Consider the following 13,809-nt stretch of genomic DNA (forward strand, 5'->3'; position numbering starts at 1 on the left):
TGCTTTGAATAAACAAACAAATTTCTAAGCAAAAAAAATTAAAAAAAAAACAATACTCACTACCTACATCGGGACCACTTCTTTGAATACAATACAAAACAGTAACACATGTCTACAATTTTAACATCTTTTTGCTTGGGTAACAGAAATCAACATCATCGGGACCACTGTCGCATTACAAATCGACAAAACAAACCCTACATTGTGGCACTGAAATTGCAATAATAAATCATCATTAACCATCTACAATTTTGACAACAGTTTTATCAACAACATCGGGACCACTATCGCATAAAAAATCGACAAAACAAACCCTACATTGTGGCACTGAAATTGCAATAATAAATCACAAATAACCAACAAATCAAACCAAAAATGAAATTTATTTTCCCAACAAACCAAATAAGAAAACACCTACCTTTTGATTTTAGGTTACGAAAACTGCTCATGATTGTTGAAGCTTTTTTGTTCCTAATAGTTTTAGGGATTTAATGATTTGATTCGTAAAATTTTTAAGGATTTCAAGAATATTTTGGAATGGTAACGATTTAAGGATTTTAAGATTTAGGGATTTGAAAATTTTAAGGATTCAATAAAGATTTCGGAGGTTAGGGATTTGGGAAATTTCACGATTTGAAGATTTTAGAAGTTGGGAAAAAAGTATCGAATTTGGGGATTTAGGGTTTTTTTATTTTATGATTATTAAATCTGTTTAATTTTTTGCCACGTTAGCTTATTTATTTTAATGTCAGCCACATCATCAGTCAACTGGAACGCCACGTAGTCCAATTTGTTTGACCGGCTATTGACTAACGGTCAGCTGACGGTTACCGTTTCAATTGGTTTGATGTTTGAAAAATTCATAACGAAAAGGGCCGATTTCAGAAAAAAAAAGGTTAGGGGTATATATCCAAAAGCCCCCAAAGGTTGAGGGCTTTTTTTTGCAATTATGCCTTAGTATAATCTGCAGCTGTACCAACAAAAGAAAATGACCCAATAAAGATTAAGTTATAAGTTCCATTTTGTTTTTCAAATTTTCATTTTATTTTTTGTTTTACCAATCCATTTTCATGAACAATGAAGAACAACATTCAATTCAAATATCAAATCATTCATTATAGCACTAATATTTTTTTAAACCCATTTCTCGAATCCACCATTTCTCTTCTTATTTTCACCGTTTCTCTTTTGCTTTCACCTAAAACCTAGATCCAAAAACCAATTATTTGTGTAAGAAGAAGTAAAAGAAGAAATGGGTCTGACAAATTGACTAAGCTCGCACTCGAGTTGATCTCAATTTTGGCTTCAAATCTCAAGATTTAGTTGCTACAGATGAAGGAGGGCTTGGGTTTTTGAACGGCTTCAATGGAGTAAGATTTAAAGAATGGAAAAAAAACTAACAATGAGAAGAAGAAACAAGAAGAAAATTTTAGGGTATTGTATTTTTTACTTGTTGTTGTGTTGGGGTTTTTGTAGTACTGTGATTAAGGGAAAATGAAGCAATGAAATGGGTTTTTGGCAGAAAAAAAAGAGAAGAAAATGAAAAAATGTAGAAGAAGATGCAAAAAAAGAAAAAAAAATGAAGGAAGGAAAAAGGGAAGAAGAGGGAAAATAAAAAAGAAAAATGAAGTATAATAAGACGCCACGTGGCAGCACGTGATTAGCCAGCACTGTCACATCAACAAAAAATTAACGGCGTTAGGGTTAGGTACCAATATAATGGACGGAAAAAGTTCAGATACTAATTTAGGACAAAAAAAACTATAAGTACCAATCTAAGAGAAGTGCATAAGTTCGGGTACTAATTTTATTTTTAACCCTAAATTTAATTATAATTATAATTATAATTATTAATATAAAATTTTATTTAATTTTTGCACTGTTTTTTAATAATAAAGTGTGTTGATCTATAATTAACCTTGTGAGTTCAAGCCTGATCTAAATTGAATCTAGACGAATTGGATTGAACGGACCGTTTGACCCAAAAACACTTTTGTTACCGTTTTAAATAAATTCCTATACTTTTTATATATTTAAAATTTAATTTATTTGCTTTTAATTCAAGCAATTTAGTCATATTACTTGTCTGATTTAAATGTGTTATTAATTAAATTTTAAATTTCAAAATTAGAACTTTAAATATTAAAATATCTTATATTTAAATTTATTGAAAAAATATTTAAATTATTATTTGTACTTTAATTATGGGCAAATGACCAAAAAAAGCCTTTTTTTTTAAATTACCGAAATGGGTCAATTATCTAATTATTTACCGGAATGGTCCATTTTCCGCGAAATCGCGTCCACGTCAGAGCGATGTCAGGGTACGCGCCAGGAAATCGCGTCCACGTCAGCGCGATTTGCTGACGTGGCATCAATTTATGTTTTTTAGCTTGGAAAACTTTGAAAGGCCATAACTTTTCGCTCGGTTGTCCGATTGAGACGATTTTTTTTTATTTCGAATAACTTTTCGAGATCTACGCGTTGACAAACAGCCGAAGGTAGTTTTCCGCACTTTTCATCAAAAAAGATCCTTTTTGTCCCTAAATTTCGATTTTTTCGGTTTAAAATTGAATTTTGAAACATTCAAATCATTATTTTCCTTATTTATTTGGAGTAAACACTGGATTTTTTTACAGAATTGTTGTATTATTTTTTCTAATTTGACACGTGTATGGAATAGGTCTGATAAATTGTTAGAACGTAGGTAATATAATTAAGATAATAACAGTATTTTAATAATATGTTAATTAATTAGTTTAGCTTAGTTGGTTAATATGCTTGCTCTTTTCTTTTAGTACCTTGGTTCAAATCTTGTTGGAAACAATTTTGAATCTTTTTTGTACTTGTTGCTATTGATGTAATATAGAAGAGTTAATTGATTCAAAAAAAAATGTTACCAACAAGATTTGAACCAAAAGGAAATGAGCAAGCATATTAACCAACTAAGCTAAACTAATTAATTAACTTATTATTAAAATACTGTTATTATTTTAATTATATTACCTACGTTCTAACAATTTATCGGATCTATTCCATACACGTGTCAAATCAGAAAAAATAATACAACAATTCTGTAAAAAAAATCCGGTGTTTACTCCAAATAAATAAGGAAAATAATGATTTGAATGTTTCAAAATTCAATTTTTAAACCGAAAAAATCGAAATTTAGGGGTAAAAAAGGATCTTTTTCGACGAAAAGTGCGGCAAACTGCTTTCGGCTGTTTGTCAGCGCGTAGATCTTGAAAATTTATTCGAAATAAAAAAAAATCGTCTCAATCGGACAACCGAGCGAAAAGTTATGGCCTTTCAAAGTTTTCCAAGCTAAAAAACATAAACTGATGCCACGTCAGCAAATCGCGCTGACGTGGACGCGATTTCCTGGCGCGTACCCTGACATCGCGCTGACGTGGACGCGATTTCGCGGAAAATGGACCATTCCAGTAAATAATTAGATAATTGACCCATTTCGGTAATTTTTGAAAAAAAAGGCTTTTTTTGGTCATTTGCCCCTTTAATTATTAGATTAAATAAATAAAAATAACTAAATTATTAAAAATAAAAGTATAGAGATTAAATTTTAACAAAAAAAAAAGATGCATAATTAGATCTAAAAGAAAAAACGACTTAACATGAAGAAATATGATGTTTGGTCAACAAAAAAGAAGGATGTAATGGTAAATTTCCTTTATAAACAAGTAGACCTACAAACATATTTGTTTACACCTTTCTAGAGAAAGATATAGGTTACGTATGAGCTAGTTAGTCTTAGGAAAAAAGCGAGTTATAAGGGTGTTGGAGTTTTTGCTCTGAGATGCTCTCCAATGCATGACTCAATGAGGAATTTAAAGAAATATGTAGAAATTTATAGAGAGTTGTTCTTTGGTTCATGAGTACATAACGATTGAGTTGTTTTTTTATCCTTAATCAACAACCTTAGTAGGTTAGTGTGCAAATTTAACAATTTGTTAGTTCCAGCCTGCTACAAATGTTAGTGCTGAAAGCTATGGGCTAGAAGCTAGTTAGCCATAGGTTGTCCTTTGTCAATGTAGTGAGCCTATGGTTCGTATAATCATTAGGTTTTGGCATATCTACTTCATGATCCAAATTCATAATTTATATTAAGGCGGTCTAAATTGGACTAAATTAGTTAGGATAATTATCTAAAGAGAGATCAAAAAGAAATTTATTGGCTCGCAAACTACTATAAACCGGTTGAATTGAGTTAAAAAATCAATTGAATCGGTAATTGAACCGATTTTGGCAACACATCCCAATCATTTTATTCATTGGCGGCTGCACACTATAGCCATTCACGTTTAACTAAAATGTCATTGTAAACCTAATATATTATTTACCACAACTTTAATCTTCCTTCATCTTTTCAAGAAGACCAGATAATGGATTTTTCAATACAGAATTTAACATTGTTAACCAGTGAGGTAAACAAGAGAAGAAGGTAAAATTAGAATAAAGGAGAGAATGATGAAAGATGGGAAGAGAATTTTGTTTTGGGAGTGAGTTTGAAGATTAGGAAGACGAAGCATGAGTTTGGATGGACGGTGCGTTTACTTGCGGTTAGTGTAAAAACAATGGTGGCGGTGAGATTAGACTATATAGCGTGAGATAAAAAGTAAACTAAACGCACCGCACCGCACCCAATTGCCCATCCAAACCCACCCGAAGTGTCTTAGGTTAGTCTTTATGAATTGGATACCTGTCCTAAGGTCACTGATGTTGAAGTCTGATTAGTAGTGACAGTGATGTTATATCCTAGAATAAGATGTTATATCCTAGAATAAGACGTTGTAAGGTGACTAGCAATATGTCAGTTATAGGTTGAAAATTAATGGATTGGATGGTAACAATGAAAACCTTTTGCTCCTTTTTGTGTGCAGAGGAGGAAAAAGAACCATATGAAGCAAAGGCTAAAGTAGATATAAAAGACGATACGATGTTGAAAGGAATGCATATAAAAATCCTCAGCCGATGCACACAGATTCAGGAAATGAATCTGACAGTGAATAAAATTTAGAAGGCAGTTGGGGGTGCTTTAGGGTTGGAGATTCCATTTCATCACTGGCATAGAGAGATTAGAAGGAAAAAAATGGGTAAGAGAAACTATTTTGTAGTGAATAGGGTTTGGGTTTCAGAGTGTGCATTCTAAAGATATTTACATGTTGTAGGAATATGGAGAACGAACATATATATTTATATATACCCTGAAATCCTGAAATATAATTGTATGGTTGTAGTATTAGAAAGGCATTATTTGAAGTCTCAGGTTTGAATTCTATGAATGGATTTTCTCTCGATTTATTCAGGTCGTGAGTTTTTTTTTTTAATACAAGTTCACACGATGATGTTTGAGAAAAACTTTAATCACAGTTTATACAAATCAAAATAGATATATTATGGTTATTAGTTTAGTTGTTCGTTCATTGTTGAGCAAATTTGAGCATATTTTACCTTCATTTGTTTTTTTACTGTGTTTTAGTTGTAGAAATTAAAATATTTGAAAAAAAATTGCTTTTTCATCAATTTACATTTGAGATAACCTTGATTCTAAAACCATGGTTTTGAATATTTTTCAGCTTATTAAGAGAGTAAGATGGCATCCACTTTCACAGCCATGTCATCAGTTGGCTCATTTGTTGCACCTAATGGTCTGGTCATGGATAAGAAGCTTTCATCTTCTTCCAACAGATTGTCATCTTTAGCATCCGTTTCTTCATCTTCATTTCTTAGTAGACGAAATGTTGTTCTTGGAAGATCTCGTCTGCCCAAGATTTCTGCAGCAAAAGAGCTACATTTCAATAATGATGGGTCAGCCATAAAGAAATTACAAGTGAGTCTTTGTTTCAAATGCTAAAAAGTTGCCTAACTGGTTAAGTATTCAACTGAACTTCACAGCCTGTATATGTTTGCTCTAGCTTACTTCATGTTCTTTTGTTGTAGACTGGTGTGAACAAGCTTGCTGATTTGGTTGGAGTCACTCTTGGACCAAAAGGCAGGAATGTCGTTCTAGAGAGCAAATATTGCTCTCCCAAAATCGTTAATGATGGTGTGACAGTGGCTAAGGAGGTATATTGCGTTTGCTCTAACCATTTTCTGAAGTTGAAAGCTTGACCAAAAGTTTTAAGAATTTTCATTGATTGAATGATGTGCCTGTATCAATTTCAAGGTTGAGTTGGAGGACCCAGTTGAGAACATTGGGGCCAAGTTAGTAAGACAGGCAGCTGCTAAAACTAATGGCTTGGCTGGTGATGGAGCAACAACTTCTGTTGTTCTTGCGCAAGGTTTGATTGCTGAAGGTGTCAAGGTTCGTTCATTTATCTTCATATAATTATGTTTGGGGTACATGAGAGAACTTTTAAGTTAGACATTTCCATGCTATTTGTGTTTAATTGCTAAGAGCTATTGTAATCTAGTTACTTGGTTTACATTTGTTCATGAATATATGAATGCAAAAAAAGGAAGGCATTAAGAACTCCTGAACAGAAGTCTAAAGAGACTTACATGGTCCCGGTAACCTGAGTGCTGATGTGCGTTTTTTTGTCATCATATAGCTTTGGCAATCCAAAAGGGAAGTCCCATCCTATTCTTCAGCTCTTTGATCCTTCTCCTCATCTTCCCTCTGTTTCCTCTTGCTGCAGGTACGACCTATATATGATTATAATATTGGTGTGCTCTGTTTCATGTTCATTGCTTTATAATTAGTTGCATAATTCAATTCTGCCATTTCATTAAACGTTTAAGGTGCATAGATGTTGGATACTACAAGATCCTGTCTAGCCTATGGCTACTTGTTTTGGGACTGCTGGTTGATAAAAAAATTACTAATGCAAGAGATCTTATCAACATCCTGGAAGATGCCATTAGGAGCGGATACCCAATTTTGATAATTGCTGAAGACATTGAACAGGAAGCATTAGAAACTCTGGTTGTGAACAAACTTAGAGGTGCTTCGAAGATTGCTGCTCTCAAAGCTCCCGGCTTCGAGAATTTTATATTCATGTTAACCTGTTTGTGCTATTAGTGCCAGGTACCCCAGTTACGCTGCCAGGTGCTGCTGGTGATTTTGCAGTTGGACTAGAACAACTTGCTTCGATGACCCGGGATCATAAATTATCTGCTCTTCAACAATATGGTGGGGTAAGTTACCTGTTAATGTAATTTTGTCATTTTACTTGGTGTTTCTTTTATGGTCAATTGATGTGATTCATGGTGGATTCCTTCATCAGGTTAAGGGGTTGTCTGATCTGTTGAAAACAAATTTAGAGACGGGAATTTACGGGGATGAGGTTGATTTGTTAAACCGCAAGACTGCATTTGGATCAAATACATATCCACGGAAAAAGGGACGGAGTTTCTGGGTATATTATTTGCTTCTTAGTCCTTAATTATTAGTTTTAAAATTCTACCATTATGTTCAATTTTTTGCTTGCTGGTAGTGATACCTGTGCTGTTTTGCAGAGGTTTCTTTGGGAGGCATGGCAAGATTTAACCCTTATCATATTGGTTGTAGCTGCTTCTGTGTCTTTGGGGTTGGGAATAAAGACAGAGGTTCAACTTTTCTTTTTACTATTATATTTACTAATGTTTGTATCTTGGATAATGGTTTCTTTGCTAGGGTGTTAATGCTCCCCTTCTTTATACGGGTTTGAAAGTTTTAACTATTGTGCTTTTTGGCATGAATTGACACTTTGTTTATATGCTATGATTGCACAAGGAAGTTAATGTAAAGGCAGATTCTAACACAAAGTATAACCTTCTACAGATATTATCCTCTGAAGCAATAATTAAATTCCTTTTTTGTGCAAAAATCTGTTAACATGTTCTTTTCTTCCCTGTAATCTCCTGGTTATGAGTCTTGATTAAACCTTAGCGGCCACATGCAAACGGGATACTTTTATAATTTTGTTAAACATATTTTTAATGTCCTTTTGCAATTAAATGGATTGTCCTTGTTTTTCCAATTATTGCTTCTTTCTTTTGGCTGATTGTTTTTCTTTTCTTTCTGATGAGTTAGCTAATTTCGTAACCTACAGAACATGGAGAAGGTCTTCAAGTTCTCCATTATGAAGTTGGACAGAAATATGAACCACATTTTGATTACTTCGTTGATGAGTACAATACTAGACATGGAGGCCAGCGTATGGCTACTATGCTCATGTATTTGTAAGTTTTATAATTTTCTCTGTACATGCCTATGGAAACTGAACCCAAGTTAAAAGAAAAAGAAATGTTACCGCTTACATTAGTCAATGCTACTGATGCAGGTCAGATGTTGAAGAGGGGGGGAGACAATATTTCCAAATGCCAAGGGCAATATTAGCGCTGTTCCATGGTGGGATGAATTGTCCGAATGTGGCAAAGGTGGTCTTGCTGTGAAGCCTAAGGTGGGTGATGCATTGCTGTTCTGGAGCATGAAACCGAATGCCACAGTAGATCCTTCAAGTTTGCATGGTTTGCAGTCAATCCCTTACCTACCTTTATTGGGTTTGCAGTCAAGGATACGGCTACTAAAGCAGATGTTGAAGGGAAACCGAATAAGGTATCAAATCTCCATCGTAGCAACGATGAACCTATTTAGAGTAGAATGCTTATTTTCGTTGTTGATTAATTATTAAAAAATCCTTAAGATCCCAATGATATATAAGATTTGCATTTTGCAGTTCAGTGTAACAATTTTGAACATCAATTTTCAGTGAAAGGAATAAAGTTAATATTTATTGTTTGCTGTTTTTGATTGGTAGAAAATTTTTCAACTGAATTTTATTTAAATGGCCGTAATAAATTGAATTTCAACACATTATTTATAATTCTTATAAATAAAACTAATTTCATGGGGAGCGTTACAGTTGATATTACTATACAAACAAAAAATAAAGGTAAATGATGAAGAAAAATCACAGGAACTACAAATTATGAGGAACATCAAATGTGAAACATGAAAGAACGATAAAAGCAAAGAAGCAGCTGGATAGTGGTGACTTTAAAAAACATGACATTTAGCGGTGTTTTTGGAAAATTGCATTAAATAACATGTTCTTTAGTGATGTTTGTGGGGAAAGCGTCGTTAAAGGTCATGTTTTTTAGCGACATTTGTGGGGAAAGCGTCGCTAAAGATCATGTTCTTTAGCGGCGTTTGTAGGAAAAGCACCACTAAAGGTCATGTTCTATAGCAGCGTTTTTCCACATAAGCGCTGCAAATTTTAGCGGCACTTATAGGCCCAAAAAAACGCCGCTAAAAACCTGTTTTGTTGTAGTGACTAATATAAGTTGTCTTTCCGTATTACGATCTGACCACGTAATACTGCTTAGTATTAGTTAAATATTAGATAACCAGTTAGCCAATAGCTTTTATTTTGCTTTAGATGCAAAAAACACACGAGGACATTATACAAATGATATTAATATAATTCATGAATAATTTTATTAACCAAAATGAAAATGAAAAATGAAGAAATGGAATCATTTGGAAATGAATGTGGTTTTCTCCAAAATGAAAATTAAAATGAAAATGACCTGGAAATAAATTTATGTTTTTCGAGTTAAATGAAGTTCGAAAATGGAAATAAATTATTCCAATTTACGGACTCAGAATCCGAAATCCCTGATACCGAAGCTCTTTCTGATCCCCCAAAGGTGCTGGAAGAATAGAATCTCCTTAGTGATATTTAGCTCAACCTCGATTCCTTTGGAAATGGTGGAACTTTCTAATTCACATTCCTCCGTCGATGTTTTTTATCTCAATCTCTCTTCCAAGGGATTAAAAGAAGATTTAGCTTATCAAACCCTTGCCATGAAACCGGGAGGTCGGATGCTCTGATCATACTAAACCCGTTGAATGTAGAAATATTAAATATATTCTCTCATAACAGTAAAATTGTCATGATTTTAACGGAATTAGAATTGGATTGAGAAAATTATTTAATTGGAAATATAGTGAAATGTTTATTTTGGGAAATAGAAAAACAAATATAAGGTTTGATCGAATTATAAAGTACTGGGTTAAAAGCTCGGGAAGTACTTGTAATTAGACTTGATATAGGAGAGGCCTAAAATCCTCTCATGTTAAAGGGAGAGATGACAAACCCTAGTATTATTAACTGCCCCCTATACTTCTAGTTAGACTAGTAGTTTGTTTTTCTAGTTGAAATAAACTTTTACAATTCAATAAGGGTTTTACTTCTTCTCCCTATAAATAGAGGACAATGGTAAGGTAATTTACACAACTTTAAGATATTTTTACTCTGTCCAAAAACAATGAGAGTTTTTTTCCTTAAGTAATAAATATATTTTCCAAAATAACAGTTTTGTTGGTTTCTATTAAAGAGAGAATTTTTGTTTTCATACTAAAAGTAAAGAAAATTATTTCTAGTTTTGTGTTTGATTCGAATCGTTCCACCCCACACTTGAAACAGTTCATGGTACAAGAATAGCGGAAAAGGTCGTTCGGTTGAAAGTCAGGAACGATTTTGGTAAAAGATTTACTGCTATAAATATCACAAACCGATTCAATTTTCAAAATTTTTATTTTTTGTTGTGCAAGAAAACTATTTTTAAACCGGATTTTTTCCAACACGCTGTGCTTACAACTTAGCTTTCTTTGACTCCTCATTTTCAGCAAAGACGTGAGCTTTTTCATATAATGTTGACAAGTTGGGGGCTTATCAATTAAATTATACTTCAAATTTTGGTGATTTGTTCCAGACATGAAAGCTTGAACATCAAATTCTTCAGGAACATCTTTTGTGACTATAGTTGTTGCGTTGAACATTTTCACAAAATCTCGTAAAGGCTCATCCTCGCACTGCTTGATAGACATGATGTACGCGCAAGATTGTTCCAATGTCTTATTTTCCAAGAACCTGCTCATAAATAGGTCCCTCAACTACTCAAAATTCATGATGGAATGTTGTGACAATTGCAAATATCACACTTGAGCTGAGTCATTCGGTGTTATTAAAATGCATTGTATTTAACATCATTCGAAGCCCCAAATATATTCATATGATTTACATAATGTGTTAAATGGTCTTGAGGGTTTCCTTGACCATCATACATCATTTTAGGGAATTTAAACATGGAGAAAACATGATGCCACAATACCTTTTTAGCTAAGGGCTCATTTTTATACTTCTTCACTAATTTAGAGGATTTCATTTTTTGAAAATCCTGTAAATGTTTCTGTAAATTATTTATTTTTTGCTCTAAGGTATTTTGACTAAAAAAATTATAACTATCTCCATGGTCCTCGTCATAGCTATCATCTTTATCATCCATGTCAACATCCTCATCTATTAAATTTTTATTACCTTGGCTTGCATGTTGATGATCGTGTTTAGAATGGATGGAATCTTCTTACGCTTAGGATTTTTCTCCCAGTTCATCCTATTTGCTTTGAGCTCCTTAATAAGCTTTTCGTTTCTTTCATCCGTCTATTTTTACCTATCCATTTGCTCTTGGATAAACTTCTATTGCTCTTCGTATCTCTTTTATTGGGAGGAAATTTTCTCTTCCATAACTTTTATTCTCTCTCGTATGCGTAGATACTACTAATTACCAGACCGATGATGCTGAGACCCTTGATCTATCAGTGATGCTCTAACGTGGTGCTGGTTCTAGAGGTTGTAATACCATGAAGGATATTGGTAAAACTAGTGGTATGGATTTTGTTGGTAAGGGTTTTGCTGATTTTGGTTTTGTAGGTTGATTTGGTTTCGTGAAGGATATTGTTGACTAGCATGCAAAGGGTCTTGGTTTGATTTCCTAGTTTGCTCCTATGTTATGACCAATGGGGTTTATAACCTGATCATTAATAGGATCAAACTCAGTGCTAGGAAGATTATTGCTACCTAGACGCGTCATGTTTGTCCATGTTCACTGCACCAATTATTAACCAGTGAGGTGAATAAGGTAAAAGTAGAATAAATGACAAGTGTAACAGCTCGATTTTGGGCCTAGTCGGAATAGTGGTTTCGGGACCACAAATTCAACGAGGAAAAAAAATATTTTTATTATATTTTTATGGTTTATAATTTCACAAAATTATTTTGTGAAAATTTCGTTCGAAAATTTCGACGTTTGGGCAATCAATTTAGTAAAAAAAACTAAATTGTAAAAAGTGAAAAAGTTGAGTTCTACATGTTAGAAGTGTCCAATTGTTATGAAATTTTAAATTTGAGGTCCTTATATGGCAATTAGACCATTGGTTAAGTTGGTGGACAAAAATGGACATGGTTAGGCATGTTTCCAAAGTTTTTCATTAAGGGCATTTTGGTTATTTAGTTATTAAAATGAATTAAAAACAAAATTAAAAGCCAATTTTTGTCCATCTTCAAGATATGGCCGAATTTTGCATGCAGAAACCATGAATAGGGTTTTTCAAGCTTCCAAGCTCGATTGTAAGTCCGTTTTAGCTCCGTTTTTAATAATTTTTACGTTTTTGAAATCCTCGTAACAAGATCTAGCTATTTCTACCATTATTTTGAACTAGGGTTTGTGTTTAAAAATTTACCTATGAATGTTATGCATGTATTTTGATGTTTTATGGAAGAATATGAATGTTTGGGGGTGTGATGAATGTCTTTTACTAAGTGATTTTCGATGAAAATACCTAAAAGGATTAATTTGTAAAAGTTATAAAATATGTCACAAGTGTGTGAATAAGTGAGTATTGTGGACTACTATAGTTATGAAAATAGTTCGGCTAGGCCTAAAATGCAAGGAAATTGAATAAAAATTATTTTACAAGCCTAGGGGCAAAATCGTAATTTTGTAAAATTCTAGGGGCAAAAATGTAATTTTTCCAAAGTGTGATTTTTGGACAGATTGAATAATGTGAGTGTTTATAAGTTTAATGTGTGATTATAAATCAAGAAAACAAGAAATTGACTTTGATCAGTGAAAAAGAAAAGTGAGAAAAAGTGAAAAATTTCTCGGTTGAACCTCCAGAATAGAAAGGATACGAATGAAGTGAAAGTAATGATCACGTGTGGCACGGACTGTGTGCAGGCCACTATGTGAGAGTGATAGTAATGGTCACGTGTGTAGTACTATGTGCAGGCTACTACGTGTACTGAGTATCATTGATTATAAAGGTGGTTGTTATGTGTTGATTCCACCGAGTACCATTGATTATAAAGGTGGTTGTTATGTGCTGACTCCACTAGAAATCATTGAAAATAAAGGTGGTTGCTATGTGCTGATTCCACCAAATATAATTGATTATAAAGGGTGGTGCTTTGTGCTGATCCACCGTGTAACTGTTATTATTCCGAAGTGATCATCAGGAAATTGGCTAAGTGAAAATACATGTGATCACATAAAAATTAAGTGTAATTGAATAAGACCATGTGATGAACAATGTGCTCGATATTTAATCGACCCTTTGGTATAATGAAATGAAGTAATGAAATTATGAAAGAGTAAATTTAACAACAAAACAGTTTAGGACAGCAACAGTTGTGTGAATTTGAAAAATAATTAAAAATAGTGGAAATTGAATTAAAAGCTAAATGAATTTATTTTCACATAAAGGAAGCAGAGTGAACAAAAGAGTTATATATTTTGAGATATTTGAATTTTAGTGAGACAGGGTCAGAATGGTTTCGGAATCCCCTATTCTAATTTTGGAAAATTTTTAAAAATTGTACAAAAATAATTATGGTCTAAATTTTATATTTTTAGAATCTTGAATGAGTCTATTTTCAAAAGAAACAAACTAGAACATTATCTGAATTCTGTACAATAAGATACTTAATTTTTAATGAAGAAGGGTCAGAACTGTTGAATAGTGAA

General features: G+C 33.1%; 2 protein-coding genes across 2 annotated transcripts; both read left to right on the forward strand.

The window, feature by feature from the left end:
• The first annotated feature begins 4,888 nt into the window (after window positions 1-4,888).
• On the forward strand, window positions 4,889-6,883 carry LOC107925736 (chaperonin 60 subunit beta 2, chloroplastic). Its single transcript, XM_016856456.2, has 6 exons — window positions 4,889-5,111; window positions 5,595-5,848; window positions 5,959-6,084; window positions 6,185-6,322; window positions 6,570-6,656; window positions 6,760-6,883. Exons 2-5 carry the CDS (start codon window positions 5,612-5,614, stop codon window positions 6,615-6,617), a joined length of 549 nt encoding a protein of 182 aa, XP_016711945.2. The 5' UTR covers window positions 4,889-5,111; window positions 5,595-5,611; the 3' UTR covers window positions 6,618-6,656; window positions 6,760-6,883.
• Window positions 6,670-8,721, forward strand: LOC107925761 (calcium-transporting ATPase 1-like). The gene is made up of 7 exons (XM_016856485.2): window positions 6,670-6,686; window positions 6,760-6,962; window positions 7,040-7,155; window positions 7,245-7,376; window positions 7,477-7,566; window positions 8,052-8,181; window positions 8,283-8,721. The coding sequence occupies exons 1-7, from the start codon at window positions 6,670-6,672 to the stop codon at window positions 8,336-8,338; spliced, it is 744 nt and encodes a 247-aa protein (XP_016711974.1). The 3' UTR covers window positions 8,339-8,721.
• The last annotated feature ends 5,088 nt before the right edge of the window (window positions 8,722-13,809 follow it).

This window comes from Gossypium hirsutum, chromosome D07 (genome assembly GCF_007990345.1).
Source record: "Gossypium hirsutum isolate 1008001.06 chromosome D07, Gossypium_hirsutum_v2.1, whole genome shotgun sequence".
Lineage (NCBI taxonomy): Eukaryota > Viridiplantae > Streptophyta > Magnoliopsida > Malvales > Malvaceae > Gossypium > Gossypium hirsutum.